The following is a 16,963-nucleotide window of genomic DNA, read 5'->3' on the forward strand; positions in this document are numbered from 1 at the left end:
AAAGGAAAAAGGAGGGATTTTCCCGAAACAATAACATTCTATATTAAACACGAGAATACAAATTGGATGGCTGTACCTTGCTGAAACGTTTGTGGTGAAGGAGACACACTGATTGACAAACGTAAGTGGTGTAGAGCCGGTGATGTCTTCCCATTGTGCAGGTGTTGTTCCACCTGAAAGATTTATCTAATTATTTATAGTGTTATAAACAATCTTGAACATAAATTAGAACTCTGGCCAGTAACATGCCCCTAAATTCTGTTCTTTCCTTTCCACTCTTGCCAGCCCTCCCTAAACACTATCTTTTGTTCAACCCTGTACACCAGGAATAACACTTCATATCATTATGTCTTTTTTTTTTAAATAATATAATTAAAAAATAGATAATACATATCATACTGGATGGACAATATCATTATTTGATATTACTTATAAATCCAATATGTGGTGCTCCTTACAACTTCACGTGAAAAAAATGTTTTGTTGTTTTTTTTAAATTTCATTTGATGTTTAATATTAAATATAAATGAATGACTGAAAGTATTATATATATAGATTTTAAAAATACATCGCTATTATTATACCATTAATCAAATGTCACATAGGTCTACAAAATAAAAGTACCGAGCGCCCAGGTAAAAATTTTGCTTGTATAAGGGAAAAAGAACAAGAACGGTCTATACTGTATGTTATATTTGCCTATATGTATATTAAATATTATCTGGAACTATTGCCCTCTTTCCAGCTTTTAACAAATACATTATATATATACATTATATGTATGTATATATATACATATACATATATTACACACACACACACACACATACATACATATATATATATAAACACATTTATTTACATTATGTTACTTTCAGTAATTGATAAAAAAAATGTTCAAAATGTAACTTAAATGTCTTGCTATAGATTATGCCCAGGGATTTGTCTCCTCATCGATGCGCAATGTACTAGCTAACTAGCACCACCAGTACCATCTAATGGTACCGATTACTATGCTTCATTACAGTTGTCTAAAATACATCCACTGACATCAGCTGATAGCAGGCAATCAGATTTAAAAGTGCTGAGACTGTTTATTTAATTTGTCATTTGTAGACGTCAACAATGGTCATCATATTCACCTGTAATGCTGCAAAGCAGGCGTAAGGTCGGGGTCTCTCCGCCGTAGCCTGCGCTTTGCCCCTCATTATTGGAGCTATCGGGAATGGGGATCGTCATGGTGATCGGCTTGTGGAACTTCCTCCTTCTGGGCTCTAACGTGACAATTGGGCTGAACGTGGCCTTGTTTCCTAGAATTTTTCTCACCACCTCAACATCAATGGGCTGAGCCTAAGACAAAGTATAAAAGGAATCTCAAGAATCTTAACAATGCTAACTTTTATTCTCCTCTTTGGATTACAAGTAGACTGAGCAGTAGATCATCTATCAGTCTAGCCATGGAATATATACTGCTCAAAAAAATAAAGGGAACACTTGAACAACACAATGTAACTCCAAGTCAATCACACTTCTGTGAAATCATAGTGTCCACTCAGGAAGCAACACCGATTCATTTTGACTTGTTTTAAGGACATTACATCAAAGTTGGATCAGCCTGGAGTTTGTTTTTACACTTTAATTTTGAGTGTGATTCCTAATCCAGACCTCCATGGGTTGATACAATTGATTTCCATTGATCATTTTTGTGTGATTTTGTTGTCAGCACATTCAACTGTGTAAAGAGCAAAGTATTTCATAAGAATATTTCATTCATTTAGATCTAGGATGTGTTTTTTAAGTGTTCCCTTTATTTTTTTGAGCAGTGTATTTTTGTACCTGTAGCCCGACCCTGATCTTCTTGGTCAGGGCTCCCTCGGGGAAGACAGCTTGAACCTGCGGAACAAGAGTGCTGCTGAGGACGCCGCCCTCCGGTCCGATCAGATGACTGTCCTGCTTGATCCGTGACACCACGGCAAAATACTGCGGGAAGTCTCGGGTGATAATGCGGCATATTCTTTTCTTCTCGAGCTCCTCGGGGGAATCCAGCTCTGTAAATTTGAGTGACATTCAATATAAATAACCAGAGTCCGGAGAACCTCGTTCGCCTTTTCAGTTTATTATTGTTTTGTTGTGCCATAAACCGTATAACTGGAAATGTATTACTTGTTGCAACGTCTACCTCTAATAGCTAAATGTTTGCGGCTTTTTTTAATCATGTTTAGGTATCTTACTCTCATCCATGCCGTTAAGTATCTGGTTCAGCTCCTCTTCAGTGAATTCGCAATGATGCTCTCTCCAACTTTCCCCTGTTTCACTCCTTAAGATCACCAGCTCTCTTTCTGTGCCCCTGAGAGCTGCAAAGTGAGGGATCTCCACGATCACAGGCCTGCAAGGGGGGAAAGGAAAACAAATTACCAACCAAAGAGATTAATGGGTAAGGTAAAAGGTAGGCTAACCGGATGAGGAAAAGAATCCACTGCTATAGAGGCTACATTCCAAAAAAAAAAAAAAAAAAAGGAAAAAGACAGAGGGAAAAAACACAATTTTCAAACACAATTTGCATATCATGCTTAGTAAATAAAAATATGCAAAAAAAAAAAAAAATGAATCGTACAAAACAACAGACTAAATAAAGGAGAATAACCCAGCATTATAATGCATAACTTTTTGTTTCAAAATTCATCAGGCTTGAGATTTTACATTGACAAGGAACAAAGGAAAGGATGGAATAAAATGAAAGAAAAAAAAAAACAGATAAAAATAACTTGAAATTTTGGGTTTGAAATGATGACAAAATAAAGGTGAGCGAGTGACCAAGATTCTGGGGTAGCGCGCCAAACCCCGATCATGGTCCTACCCGAGGAACTTGGTTCCCGGAGGACCCAGCTGCAGGATGCGACTGACAAGACTCTCGCCCTCATTCAGAGGCGGCGGAGCTGTGGGAAGGTGGAGCTTACTGTTCCATATGCAGCATAAGGAGGGATCGAACAAGAAAGCATAAACACACTAGAGTAAACACATGAGCAAACACACACACACACACACACACATATTTCCTTTCACACATTCACTTACCCCAGAAACTGGGCACCAGTGGGGCCCACTTCAATGATGCGCCCAGCCAGTCCCTCACCCTCCACCAGTGGGGGCATCGAGGCCAAGCGGTGCCTCTTGACCAGCCTGCATGTTACTCTTGTAGGCGCAGAGCACTTCCTTGGTGGTACAATAATCCGCAGACCGTTGTGCCGGCAACCACGCATGGCCCCGCCTCTGGCGTCTACCATGAAACTCACTAGGAAGCTGAGGACAGCAATGAATTTGGTTTATAATACATTCGGTACATTGATGTGAGATTATGTGGTTCCATGCAAAAAAGGCCAGTTGGGTTCATGTAAGATGGAGGAATTCCCATGACGCAATTCAGTTCTGACTCAACAACAAGCGCATGTCAACAGAAATATCACATTCAAGTTCATTATCTTTTACATTCATCGTTCCGGTTTCATTCCATTCAAATTTTAATTCAAGCCACACTAGGAAAACAAGAGGGTTTAAACATTTCACTTGTCAAGAAAGGGAAAATTAGGGGTAGAGGATGAAATATTCTGTAGTTCCCATGCATTTGCATTTACATCAATCAATCTCAAAACCACTGTACTGAAGATTAGAGAGATCGGCACGCAAACTTATTTAGTCCGTTGCAATTGTATGGACTCCACAGTCCAGGCAACTGTTTCATTAAAAAACATCAGCTTTCCAAAATAACTTGGAAAGCATAACTGTATTGAATGGAGGATTATTTCAAAATGCAATATGACTCTGCTCACTTAAATGCATTTGAATTGTCACTTATGTAGATTGTTTATCATGTTTATATAGTACAATGTATCAGTTGATTGAAATGCTAACAAGTTTCTTGTGAAAATGCAGTTCCAGAATGCAGATCATTGGGCCTGATGAGTAAGAATGCTATTTCAAATAGAAGATGAGACATAAAGAAAGAACATGGCGGAAGGGAGACAGAGAGATGAGGCAAAATAAAAAGAGTATCACCTGCTGTTGTCATGGTCTAGGCAGGGAGAAGAACGGCTAGAAGCAGAATACAACACACGGCATCACAAATCACAAAAATGTGCACAGAGAAGCACGACCGAGATCAAATTAAAAAGGTAAGTGAGGGAGAATGAGTCAAAAGTGAGGGAAAAAATAGGCAAAAATATACATCAGAAAGTACACATGTACTTTGTACATGTACACATGAGAGAAAAAAAATCACTGAAAAAAAAAATGATTTGGTAAATGACCCACATTGACGAATAAAATTTTCTGTCTTCATTTTAACAATTTTTTCACACCCAAAAAACATTGTGAATGAGTTTAATACCCAGAGTGAAGGAGACTGGAGGACAACACCACATTATCGAGGTGCTCGGTGCCCCAGCTCAGCCGAAACGAGTCCTTTTCGTGCTCCTTAGAAAGTGCCGAAACCTAAAAAAAGCAAAAAAATCGGCAGCTTGGTTACAAAAGCAGTGCTTCTCCAGTAGTCAACAATTGAATAATTAGTGTGTGCATGTGTGTGCATGTGTGTGCTTTGTCCCAACCTGATGGCTTGTGATCATTTCTTCAATGAGAACCCCGTCTCTCTGATGGAAACTTTGGTGAATTGGGGTTAGCTGACCCCTGCTGGATATGAAGGTTAGGATTTCAGAGTTTCAAAACAAAACAAATACTATTGTTACTATTGATATGATTATTAATATTATTTCTAATATTTACCAAATTACACAGGACATTAGTACATTAAAATACAGTATTATAGAAAAGTCGCACACCGACGGGTTGGACTCAATAGACCTTACCGGAATTTTAACCTTATCTAAACTTGGATAAACTGGAAGATAAAGATTAATTTGTAAATAATCGCATTAATTTTGTTGGGAAATCTCTGTGTGACCTGTCTAGGTTGTGGTTCATATAGCTGAAGCTGTCCAGGTAGTGTCCTGGCAGAGAGTCATCCCCAAGCTCTCGGAGGTCCTCCGCTCTTAAGTATTCTCCTCCGTCACCCGTCATCGTATCCTCGCCTAGTCAAAGGAGAATTTATGTTGGATGCATTTTTATAATGAAAATATATGAATGTTCATATGGTTCTCATTGAGGTTTTAATCTTTCATGCAATACATCGTGGTCACAGGATGCACAAAGGAAATATATTACTTTATATGCGGCTTACATAATCTTCATTCCACATGAAGCCTGATTTATTCAAACTAGAGTTGCAATATCTATGCACACGTGAAAACTTTTTGCAGTTGTTCCATTTTTTTCATTTCACTACGATTATATCCTTTCAGTCGATGTGTGTTGATGTGCGAATTCAAATAGAGGGTTTATTGAATGTAGAATAAACAAAAATAAGCAGGTTTGATGGAGAAACGGGTTATTTTAAAAGGACAAAAGGAGCAAAAACACCCAAAAAACAACCCAAAAAAAAAACTGTTTTGAGTTTCACACATTAACAGCGATTAGTACATAGTTCACACCAGGCGGGCAGTGCAGGACAGACATTGTGCTGTACCTTCCACCTCCACTGACATCTCAAAACATGGATCATCTTCAGCTGTTAAAGCTACGGGAGATAAAATTTTGAGAACTGCGGCCGTAATAAGCTCTTCAGTCAAATGTCAAATGAAATGGGAGAAAACAAAATTCCGCACAGTTACAGACAGAACACACGTGTCCCTAATTGTGTATGACATTTATGTCAATGATCCGCTCAACATCTCAAGCCAGAGGGAAAGGTTTGGAAAATTGCGGAGCCGTTCTGAAGACAACATTATGCCCCCTCATGCTTGTCCCAATATGTTATGAAAGATTATATGTTGCTTTCTCATCGATGGTGTTACCCATCTACACATAATCCAAAAATCTAAGCTCTTTAAGATCATTCGGCACACAGAGATTTGCTTCTCAGAGGGCAGTAATATAAATATTTTGAATCAATAGGTCGTATTTCTATCAAAGTGACTCACCTTCTTCATCAGAAACGTCAAGGATTTCCGTCATGGTCTCCGGGACATTGAGCTTGTGTTTCTCCGTGACCATCTGAAAGGAAAGCACAACCACGGCTACAGTTCTTACAAGGGAAAGTGTGATTTTTTATTTTTTTATTTTTTTTTTTTGAAAGGCTTTTTCAGAAACATATAGGGTAAAAACCAATATTGGGTTTAAAAATATACTTGAGTATGCCTTTCAAATTATCAAGTGCATTGGGACAACGGTGGCACTCACTGTTGTGGAGGTGGTGATTTCCTCTGTGACAACTCTCAGGGTGTCCACGACGGAGATGTAACCCAGACGTTTAGCAATGGACAGAGCTGTGTTTCCGTTCTGATGTAAAAAAAAAAAAAAAAAAAAAAAAGGAGTCCATTTTCATTCAACTTTTCACAAAACCGGGTTATTTTTTTCTCCTTTCTTACCACAGTTGTAACATTTGGCTTCGCCTCATGATGGAGCAAAAGATTAATGATGTGTGTGTTGCCTTGTTGCGCTGCCTGGTGGAGCGGCGTGTATCCGTTCTGTACAACCGATTGAAAAACAATGTGGTAATGAGGGACTGTAATAGAGCTGTTATTTGTGATGTTTTTTGTTAATTAAGTTAAACCAAAATGTAAATCTTACCTTGGTTTTAGCGTTGACGCTGGCACCTTGCTGTAAAAGGAAATTGACCATCTTGGCGTTTCCATAGTGACAGGCCACAATCAGAGGTGTATATCCAAGCTGATAGGTAAGAGGGGAAATCGTAAACAGAGGTACAGTAACTGAGAAATGTTTCTTGTTTTTTTTGTTTTTTTTTGGCCTTCTGGTGCTATGATTGTGCAAAAATTAGCCGGCAGGATTTCAACAAGCAAGGTAGAAGATAAAGAGGATAAAGAGCATCAGATATATTTTGCAGCAGGCTGGCTCAAAATACTTAAACAGTTGTTTTTCTTTTCTGTGCCCACAGTGGACTAATGAATTTACAGAAAGCCCCTCTGCCACTGAGGTAAAGTAAATGGGGGCAGAATTAGATACCCAACTACATAAGGTTAGGTTGACCTGTGAAAGGACAAATAGGAAAAAGTAATTATAAAATAAAAAGGGACCTTGGGACCTTTTATAGTATTTGAAAATTGTCAATTGTGTTCCTTCCCAGCCAGAAACATTGTTAAGCACTGCTGAATTAAGCAGATGTAAAAAACTGCAATGTTTCCAGAGAGCCAGTAGATGGGAGATGTGAGCAATATGTTTCAAAATAGGACATTCCCCTTTTGAAAGGGATCCCTTTGCCAACTGAATGCAGTAAATAAATAAATCAACGATATCCACAGTCTGCAAGGACTGTATGATTCCTAACAAAGGAGTGCAATGTAACTATTTGTGTTAAAAATAATCCAATCCAGATAATCCAGAGGGAGATATTCTCTACAATCACAATTCTTGTCCTATTCATGAAATTCATGACTGATTTGAACAAAATCACTGGTCTCTGTCTCTTATGCACATTCTTCACTGTTGAATTTAAACCTTTAATTATTAGAAAGTAAGAAATGCCCATTTGTGTCAGTATTTGTGAGCGTGTACCTTAGTTTGTTGGTCTAAGTTAGCATCATGTTTTGCCAATACTTCAGCAGTATTTATTCTGTCCTCTTGTGCTGTGAGATGCAGAGGAGTCAGTCCGCTCTGTAACACAAACAAAGAATCATCTCTACTGATCTCGAGTAAATCGCACATAAAGTGTATGTAGAAATATGTGTAACCAGTTTACAAATGAGAACCAATTTTAGTTGACTGTGACCTTGGTTGCACAGTTGATATGAGCTCCTTTGCTCAGCAGCAAGCTGGCCATCTCTGCGTGAACTTCCTGGGCTGCCAGGTGAAGGGGACTGACCCCCTGCTTGGTCAGAACATTTGTCTCTGCCCCGTATTCCAGCAATGCTAATGCTATGTTAATCTGATTCTTCTTAGCTGCGATGTGAAGAGGAGTGTAGCCGTTCTGCACGGGAGAAAAAGGTCAATATGAGTACCGGTAACTGGATTTGAAGTAATATCCTAATTGGTTTTATTTGGTGCAGCTAAAATGCTAATTATTCTGGATTTCACTTCCAAAAACCAAAGGTGAAAAGACAAAGCAATGTTGGTCTTAAGTACAAAAAAACTGAAATAATATGAATAAAATGGTTCAACCATGACGGTAATGGTGACAAAGATTAAAACTACAGTATATCCGATAAAGCAGAGTATGCCTCAATTTACATGACAGTACGAGTCTCTTAGAATGCTGGAAAAGTATTTTACTGTGTTGACATATTTTGTCTAACCTTTGCCGTTGCATGAGGCGATGCCCCTTTTTCCAATAGTAGGAGAGCAACCTTTTGGTTGTCATAGTGAGCCGCAACATGCAGTGGAGTCAGACCATTCTGGGAAAGGAAGCATGAAGGTACAATAATGGCATTTTACCATGGAATAGTATAGGTACGTTAATTAATGTGCAATATTTTTCACTTGAATTAATAACAAATCTCTAGATGTATCTTTGTCTACCTTGCCGGCATCATCGAAAGGAGCTTTGCGTTGAAGTAGTAGTTTTGCAACATCAAGGCTTCCATACTTGGCTGCTACATGTAAAGGAGTGAATCCTTTCTGTGGAAGTTAAGTGAAATCAAAATTCCATTCCTGTGCTGATGTATTTGGATGTATTTTGGATGTATTTTGGATGTACTTTGTTTATTTCTTTTAAATGGATATTTGTGAGCCTAAAACATAGGTGTCAAACTCTGGCCCACTGTAATTATATTTGGCCCGCAAAGCCATACCAAATGACTATTAGAGCTGGCCCGCCGATATAGTCTACAGTGCATGTATCGCTAATTCTACAAATCCCTGAAGTTTCTGCGAGTGTTTTGGCACGAAAATCACAACAGTACCCATAAACACCCTCTCCTCTGTTGACAGTAGTCAAAGCGACCTTATGCTGATACTGGCACCCTTCAGAATTTTGCATGTGTGCAATATTAAGTTATATTTATATAGAAATACTTATATAAAACTTATATAAGTTATATATAGGTTATATATATGTTATATATATATATTCTTCCCAATAACTCTGTCTAGGTTCTGTTCCTTCTGTTTTTACTTGTGAAGCGTCTTTGAGTGTCATGAAAAGGGCTATAAAAATCCCATGTATTATTATCATTATTATTATTATATATTGTATAGCATTAAGCTATGCTTGTTCCATATTTAGTTTTTAAGCAAAACCTGTTTGGGTCCATATGAAAGGGTTTATTGCTATATCTGGAGGAAATTTGTTTTCAATAAATATCAATGTTGGCCCCGCGACTTTGTCCCAGTTCTGAATTTTGGCCCACTGTATATTTGAGTTTGACACCCCTGGCATAAAAGATCTCACCTTGGTTGCCATTGAGTGCGAAGCTCCGGCCTCCAACAGCACAGCGGCGGTTTCGACCTGGCCCTCTCTGGCGGAAATGTGGAGAGGTGTGTAGCCGTTGGTGGTGGCGGCATCTGGATGGGCCATGTGCTGCAGGAGCAGCTGGACAATATCTGTTTTTCCTAAACGGGACGCAATATGGAGGGGAGTCTGGTCCTCCTGGGAATAGGAGTTGACAGTGTTTAAGCATGATAGGCAAAAGTGAGAAAATAAAGAATTATGTTGAGTGTTGGAGGCATTGGAATTAGAAAAAATGCGGCATAGCCTTTATGTGTATGTATTGCTATCCTTGGGGTAAAAAATGACGAGTAATGATCTGAAAAAAATAAATAAAAACAACCCAAAAAAAAAAGAAACAATTGACTGTAAGTGTGACTCACCCTGGCCATTGCGTCTACTAATGCTCCATTTCGTAACAAACAGCGCACCACTTCCATCTGACCCGCTCGTGCTGCCATGTGGAGAGCTGTCTCACCGCGCTGTTGAGCAAAGACATTTCACTCACACATGATGCTGGTGAGTCAAAACAATTCGGAGCACTGTGTTTAGGGTACTTGAGAGACGTGAACAACTTAGAATAGTTTTCAGCATAATACTTCAATATGTTGAATTAAAGAAAACAAAGGTGGCTATTATTAATGGCTTGCGGATAAATGGATTGTATGGCGCATAAAGGCAGAGAGAGATTTTTTTGTAGAGTTTAACGTATTTTAGACCACTGGATCAAATTGCGTCATACAAGTCTGGATCAACCTCATGTTGTAAAACAGAAATGCTTTGGGGCAAAGCAGCGAGGAACACATTGAGGATTTGCGTGACTTAGTCCATTTCAGTTTCTATATCGTCATAACAAATCCCTTTTTTTTTTTCATTTACTGAGGATCTAACGTTTCCTTTCAATTGGTACACTGTTCTTAGTTTCTGAAATGGAAAATACACCACAACCACATGGTACAACAGTTATAACCACAACAATATGGTAATATTGCTTTTCAGGTGTGTAGTTCACAGCAGCCTTTGTTAGACAACAATACTTCCAGGCTCAAACACTCATTCCTAGAGCCAGTTGGTTGAGTATATCATTTTAGCTACGGTTTAGCTATATGGTCCGGTTCCTCACAAATATTTTCCTTGCATTTCTTAAAATTCCAGATATTTATGTGAGCTATTACTGGAAAATTAAAAACTTTATGATCCCTAAATCTATAATCGTTGGATTTATCAATGCCTTTTAACTTGGATGGTCTAAGCTTCAAATACATTGATGCCCTGGTTTCACCATTTTTTTAAATTTGTATTTTTCTAACCTATAAATGTGGTACATAGAATAAAAGCAGCTAAAATGACTGCCTGTGTTTATTATAAATCCAAACATTTATTTTTGTTTGCTATAAATTTTGACAAATTAGCTAAGTTGTGCAACTGAATGAAATACATTCCAGCAAAAAAGGTTCAATATGTAACAGATGTCATTTGAATTTGCATTTCTTGGTTCTATATATTGTACGGGAGCAACGTAAAGTGCACTTACAATATTACGGACATCAGGTGACGCTCCATTCTGCAGCAGAAGCAGGACAATGTTGAGGTGGCCCATGAAGGCAGATACATGGATGGGGGTCAGACCAGACTAGAGGGATGGAAAGAATATGAGTAGAATAAGTAGGATTCCTAAAAAGTTATTTACAAAGTGGATGCACTTTTCTGCCGTTATCTCACCTCAGTTATAGCCTGGATCGATGCTCCGTATTTTACCAGCAGTTCCATTACTTTCACCCTGTTCTTCTTACAGGCGATGTGTAGAGGAGTGAAACCATTCTGGTAGACAAAGCAATACACAAGGGTGCTCATTCTTGAAAAAAATAGAAATAAATAGAGGTAAAAAATGACAATGCAATGTGTTTCTCTGACAGGGAATGTGTATGTGATTGCTTTCGCCCTGAATTTATACATATCAGCGCAATTTTACTTCTACAAAAGTTTATTTCAAGTTCATTCTGACAGGGAATGTGTATATAATTGCTTTATCCCTAAATGTCTACATGTAATTTATTATTGTTTATTTTCTGTGCCTGTGAATGCTGGCCAGATGCACTGTGGACAGCAAAGTAATCATTTCATTGTATGTGGAAACACATTTCCACATTGTACATATGACAATAAACACTTTGAATCTTGAATCTATATACCAGTGCTCTGGCATTTGGGTTTGCCTTCTTGTCCAACAGTAACTTGGTAACACGGTAGTGGCCGCAGTGAGCAGCAACATGCAGTGCGGTGAGATAGTCTAGCGTGACATCGTCCACTGGCGCCGTGTGCTGCAGCAGAAGTTTCACACACTCGATGTGGTCCCCCTGGGCCGACATATGGAGCGGGGACAGTCCGTTCTATGAGGGGATAAAGACACAAACATGCAAGGATTATAAAGAGAAAAGAACCCGTTGTGGTGTGAAAAGGTAGGATTGCGGAGACGAAGGCGAGTTCCAACTTTAGTCCTTTTAAACAACATAACTAACAGTGAACTTCCGTGGGACAAAAAGCCCCGGATCCAAACCATGACCCAGTCACCAGTCACGTGGGGTGAGAGGCCACTGCCCTTAGTGTCCGCCACGCCGGTATATTAAAGTCGATGTTTACGTAGATCATTTATTGTGAGGAGCAATTCTTTGACGTTTGATCAATACAAGAAGCAAATGCGCAGATGCCTTAGGAGTAGAAAATACCTTGGTTCTGGCTAAGATGGGTGCTCCTCTTTCAAGCAATAGCTCCACTGCAGAGTCATGACCGCTCCTGGCCGCACAGTGCAGGGGCGTCAGCCCATCCTGTTGGCAAAAGACATATGCAATATAACTTAAAAATTGGAAAGGAAGAACATACATTGATTAAATTAAATTTTACCATTAAGTAAAATCTGGCACCCAAACTCACCCTGGTTTTAGCATCGATTTGAGCCCCTCTGTCCAACAGCAGGACCACCATGTTAGTATTACCTCTCTTAGAGGCCACGTGGAGAGGTGTTATGCCATTCTGTGAGGGCAAGGGAAGAAACAAGGAATAGCGAAGTATAACTATTAACACACAATAGTGATGATAATTGTCTGTTTTTTTCTGCTTTATTATTCCTTGTTTGTTTTTGAGGCTTGCCAGATGAAATTACTGTTGACGGTTTCAAATACATATGTTTGGCCACGGGTTCAACATGCTCTGAATCACTATTAGCCATGTAGATGAAACTTCTATGAAATTTCACAATTCACATAATCCATTAATAAAGTCTTCAATGAAAGATGTGCAATTTTAAAACACATAACTAGACAAGCAGCTAACTTATACAACACATTGTCCCGCAAGAAGCATGATAATGTATCAGAAGTGACAAATAATTGTGGCCATACCCTGGCTGTGAAATCCACAGCAGCTCCTCTGTTCAGCAACAGGGTGGAGACATTCACGTTGCCATAGTGAGCAGCAATATGCAGAGGGGTGAAACCGCTCTGTTTGGTAGATTTTTGGAGGGCAGAAGGACAGGAAGGAGCAAGAGGGAAAGGAAATTTGGGCAGAGGAAGGGGAGGAAGCAGGAAAAAATAGCTGGTGAAAAAGTTGAAAATATTTGTGAAAAAAAGAACGAAAGAAATAAAGAAAGAACGAAGGAAAGGAAAATTATCTGCTTTATCATGAGCTGGCATGCGAGAGAAAGAAAAAGACAGAAAAACAAAAAACATCTTATATTAAAGAAAGCATAAAACAGCATAACCTAAAATAGCACATGCTAATACATAATGCATGTCATAACCCTTTAATTCTGCCATGCATGCTTAAAGATACATTCTGAGAAAAAAAGAAATAAATAAAGAATAGTTATTTAAAAAAAGCATTTTAAAAAAATCCCAAACTGAAAACACAAAAATGACAACTAACAGAGAATCAGCTGACGGACAAATGGACAGTTGTGTACATAATGGATCGCTATCTTTAATACACAGTTATAGAGGTGTTCAAGCCTTACCTTCCCATTCTGATAGACACGGTGCAATTTAATTAAAAAACAGAGTTAACTCAAAGATTGACAGAATCTTCCAAAAATCAACAAACTATCATGCTTAAAAGGAGACATGCTATTAGGCATGTACAGAAAAAATAAAGAAAGAAAGAAGTGGAAAGTGACATAATGCATATTGGAGTGCTAGCAGTGTTTGCATCACATATAAATGGACTTTTTAAACCAAAAAAACTTTAAAGATTGATTTCCTTATTTTGAAAATATAAATTGATTAATGGTATCTAGAGCAACTAATACTGTACATCATACATTTATAGAACACAGTGTGTTTCATTGTCAGCCATGCAGGAGTGTATACTGCATGGTAAGATTCATGCATTCAAACAGGTATATGTATTTTGACGTGCATATGTAACAGGTCGAAATACGGGAAAGGTCAGGACACAAATGCTGAAATCGATGGCCAGAAGTGACAGTAAGGAACTGAGAAATGTGATTAGTATCTATACCTCTGTGGTTCTATTGACCATCATCTGGTTAGGACGCATAGAGAGAGAGGGGGCATAGGGTAAGGGGATGTTAGGGAATGGACTTTTAACAACAAATAATACACAGGGCAGGTTTACAAAATCACACAATACAAAATAAATAACAACAACAAAAATCAGAAGGATGCAAACGGCAAAATACACTCGTTAAATCCAGTCAGTATTGTCATATTCCTAGAAGGTCGCTTTAAAGACAACTGCCAAGATAAAAAAAGCATCTGTTGGCTATTAGCCATCTGTCTCTCCTCTGGTTACTGCTGCCTTATGTGGAAAATGCTCACTTTCCAGAATTCCTATATCCCTTTAAGTCTTCATCACCTCCACCTGTCTTTGCACACATTTATGACGGTAATATTTCTTCACCTTGGACTGGACATCAGCATTGTGGTCATTCTGGAGCAGCAACGCGGCCGACTTGGTGTCGTCCTTGCGGGCTGCGATGTGCAGGGCTGGCAGACGCACTTTGCCCTTGGTGTCATGCTCCAACAGCAGAGAAACCACCGAGTTGTGGCCTTGCTGGAGTGCGATGGCGAGAGGAGTGAAGCCATCCTAGCGGAGCAGAGGCCATTTCAGGGGAAACAATCTAGTGTTTGTCTTTTTATTAAGTATGAGAGAAATTACACACAATCGTATTACCTCTGTTGCAATGCTTTGGTTCCCTTCACTTTCCAACAGGTATCGTACCACCTCCAAATGATTCTCCTGGGCGGCCATGTAGAGTGGAGTGAAGCCATTCTGAACAAACAAAGAAATTCACATAGTTCCTTTCCATATCACAAATGCAGCATTGCTCAAAATTATACCACTGGTGTTGACTTTGTAATTATTTTATTTCTGATGTTTACAAAAGGACACCTGTGACTGAGCATTGACATCAGCGCCCCTCTTCACGAGTAGTCGGACAACTTCTCTTTGTCCGGCCAATGAGGCAATATGAAGGGCGGTATTTCCTTTCTGCAAAAAATAAAAGTTTAAAAGGTTACCAAAAAGGTATTACGTGAAGGTATACACACATTAATGGCTGAAACAGGTTACAACAGAGGTGTCAACCTCTGGACCCCGGGCCAAAGTTTGACACTTCTGTTCTAACTCTGGCCTTTCTGTGGAAGTTAAGTGAAATTAAAATTCCATTCCCGTGCTGATGTATTTGGATGTATTTTGTTTATTTGTTTTGAATGGATATTTGAGAGCCTAAAACATAGGTGTCAAACTCTGGCCCGCGGGCCAAATTTGGCCCGCACTGTAATTATATTTGTCCCTCAAAGTCATACCAAATGACTATTAGAGCTGGCCCGCTGGTATAGTCTACAGTGCATGTATCGCTAATTCTACAAATCTCAGAATTTTCTGCTGGTGTTTTGGCACAAAAATCACAACAGGACCCATAAACACCCTCTCCTCTGTTGACAGTAGTCAAAGCGACCTTATGCTGATACTGGCACCCTTCAGAATTTTGCATGTGTGCAATATTAAGTTATATATTGTATAGTATTAAGCTATGCTTGTTCAATATTTAGTTTTTAAGCAAAACATGTTTGGGTCCATATGAAAAGGTTCATTGTTATTTCTGGAGGAAGATTTTTTTCCATGAATATCAATTTTGGCCCGCAACTTTGTCCCAGTTTTGAATTTTTGCCCACTGTGTATTTGAGTTTGACACCCCTGGGTTAGAAGTTGAAAGTTGAATTTTTACCTACAAATGTTCATCTGTCCTAAGGATGTGAGGATTACTGTCTCCTAATACCAAAAGGCCAAACTAATGTCAATCAAAGGACACGGTGTTGGGATGACAGGTTTCTTCACTGGATGTTTAGTGTTACTGGCTGTTAAGACAGGCACATGAGACATTTGGGGAGTCACATTGCCAGCAGCTTGCCAAGCCGCTCATTCTCATAAGTCCAATGTGACCCCTCTAAATAGTAATACTCGGAAGCAGTTGTTGAAAATGTTGACATTTCATGCAATCATAATGAACCATCCAATGGGATTAGTCGCTATTGTAATTGGAGCAAAGACATCTTCGCCACGTTGCCTTTGCGTTAAAGTTTTCCGCATGACTTCCACGCTCCTTGGTTACTCTCATGTCTTTTTATAGGGTTAAATATAAGAAACAGTGAATTTATGAGTACTTTACGACTGGTTGTATTAAACATCATTCATATCATTTAATAAACCCTCCGATCATCAGCCTCGCTCTGTTTTTGTCACGTCACAGAGACAAAAACAATCCACGAAAGCGTTCTCGCATCGCTTATGTGGATTTACCTTGGTGGGGGAGTCAACCAAAGCTCCTCTCTCCAGCAGCTCCTCTACTAAGTTCTGGTGTCCCTCCTTGGCAGCAAGATGTAGAGCATTGAGACCATTCTTGAAAGAAAACAAAGGTGAAAACAAAAGCTAATCAGCATCAGACTGTGAGAAAACAAGTAAGATTTGATCCCATGAAGGAGAAAATGATCATTGGAACATCAGTGTTTAATAACAGTTAAATGACGAACAGTAAACCTGGCAAGTATTTGACGAATTGAAATGACGTCACACAAGAAGACTCATTTCCCATATTAATGACTCGGCAGAAAACTTCACACTTTTTTTATTGCTGATCTAATGAATAATGACTAAGGAGAAAAGAATATGACTGAAAACAGTGATTTTTGTTCGGCGGGATGAATTTTAGTTCTACATATAGCGCAGGAAGGGGAAAATACTTGGAGAAATGCTGTTAAGTTTCCAATAAGAGGTTGGATCACAAGAAAAAACTTGGCTTACATGTCGTGTTGCAAGTTTAATCAAGAGTTTAAATTGTTCTGCCCCATCAAACAGAGCTGCAGGTGAGCAGGAAGAGGCGAGTAAGTTTTAGAATAGCAGGCATCGGCAGTCCCGTGACGTATTTATATAGCATACCCATGCAATCACAGATAAATATAA

At 38.9% G+C, this 16,963-nt stretch overlaps 1 protein-coding gene across 5 annotated transcripts in view; it reads right to left on the minus strand.

Moving 5' to 3' along the window:
• Positions 1-16,963, minus strand: part of ank2a (ankyrin 2a, neuronal) — a 72,373-nt gene that overhangs the window by 45,167 nt on the left and 10,243 nt on the right. Inside the window, exons 3-33 of one of the 5 annotated variants that reach the window (XM_086156907.1) lie at positions 16,304-16,402; positions 14,894-14,992; positions 14,675-14,773; positions 14,402-14,587; positions 12,886-12,984; positions 12,419-12,517; positions 12,214-12,312; positions 11,680-11,877; positions 11,210-11,308; positions 11,022-11,120; positions 9,871-9,969; positions 9,452-9,649; positions 8,581-8,679; positions 8,358-8,456; positions 7,835-8,032; positions 7,621-7,719; positions 6,679-6,777; positions 6,477-6,575; positions 6,289-6,387; positions 6,030-6,102; positions 5,576-5,626; positions 4,955-5,081; positions 4,602-4,683; positions 4,385-4,488; positions 4,054-4,089; positions 3,076-3,300; positions 2,858-2,956; positions 2,232-2,386; positions 1,837-2,048; positions 1,143-1,350; positions 77-173 (exon numbers count right to left, since the gene is read on the minus strand). In XM_086156907.1, the coding sequence (XP_086013033.1) occupies positions 77-173; positions 1,143-1,350; positions 1,837-2,048; positions 2,232-2,386; positions 2,858-2,956; positions 3,076-3,300; positions 4,054-4,089; positions 4,385-4,488; positions 4,602-4,683; positions 4,955-5,081; positions 5,576-5,626; positions 6,030-6,102; positions 6,289-6,387; positions 6,477-6,575; positions 6,679-6,777; positions 7,621-7,719; positions 7,835-8,032; positions 8,358-8,456; positions 8,581-8,679; positions 9,452-9,649; positions 9,871-9,969; positions 11,022-11,120; positions 11,210-11,308; positions 11,680-11,877; positions 12,214-12,312; positions 12,419-12,517; positions 12,886-12,984; positions 14,402-14,587; positions 14,675-14,773; positions 14,894-14,992; positions 16,304-16,402 (3,734 nt within the window). The remainder of the gene's footprint in view (positions 1-76; positions 174-1,142; positions 1,351-1,836; positions 2,049-2,231; positions 2,387-2,857; positions 2,957-3,075; positions 3,301-4,053; positions 4,090-4,384; positions 4,489-4,601; positions 4,684-4,954; positions 5,082-5,575; positions 5,627-6,029; positions 6,103-6,288; positions 6,388-6,476; positions 6,576-6,678; positions 6,778-7,620; positions 7,720-7,834; positions 8,033-8,357; positions 8,457-8,580; positions 8,680-9,451; positions 9,650-9,870; positions 9,970-11,021; positions 11,121-11,209; positions 11,309-11,679; positions 11,878-12,213; positions 12,313-12,418; positions 12,518-12,885; positions 12,985-14,401; positions 14,588-14,674; positions 14,774-14,893; positions 14,993-16,303; positions 16,403-16,963) is intronic. The other 4 variants (XM_086156908.1, XM_086156910.1, XM_086156909.1 and 1 more) reach the window with 4 other exon arrangements.

Source organism: Fistularia commersonii, chromosome 12 (genome assembly GCF_037954325.1).
Source record: "Fistularia commersonii isolate RoL2024-O1a breed Wild chromosome 12, RoL_Fcom_v1.0, whole genome shotgun sequence".
NCBI lineage: Eukaryota > Metazoa > Chordata > Actinopteri > Syngnathiformes > Fistulariidae > Fistularia > Fistularia commersonii.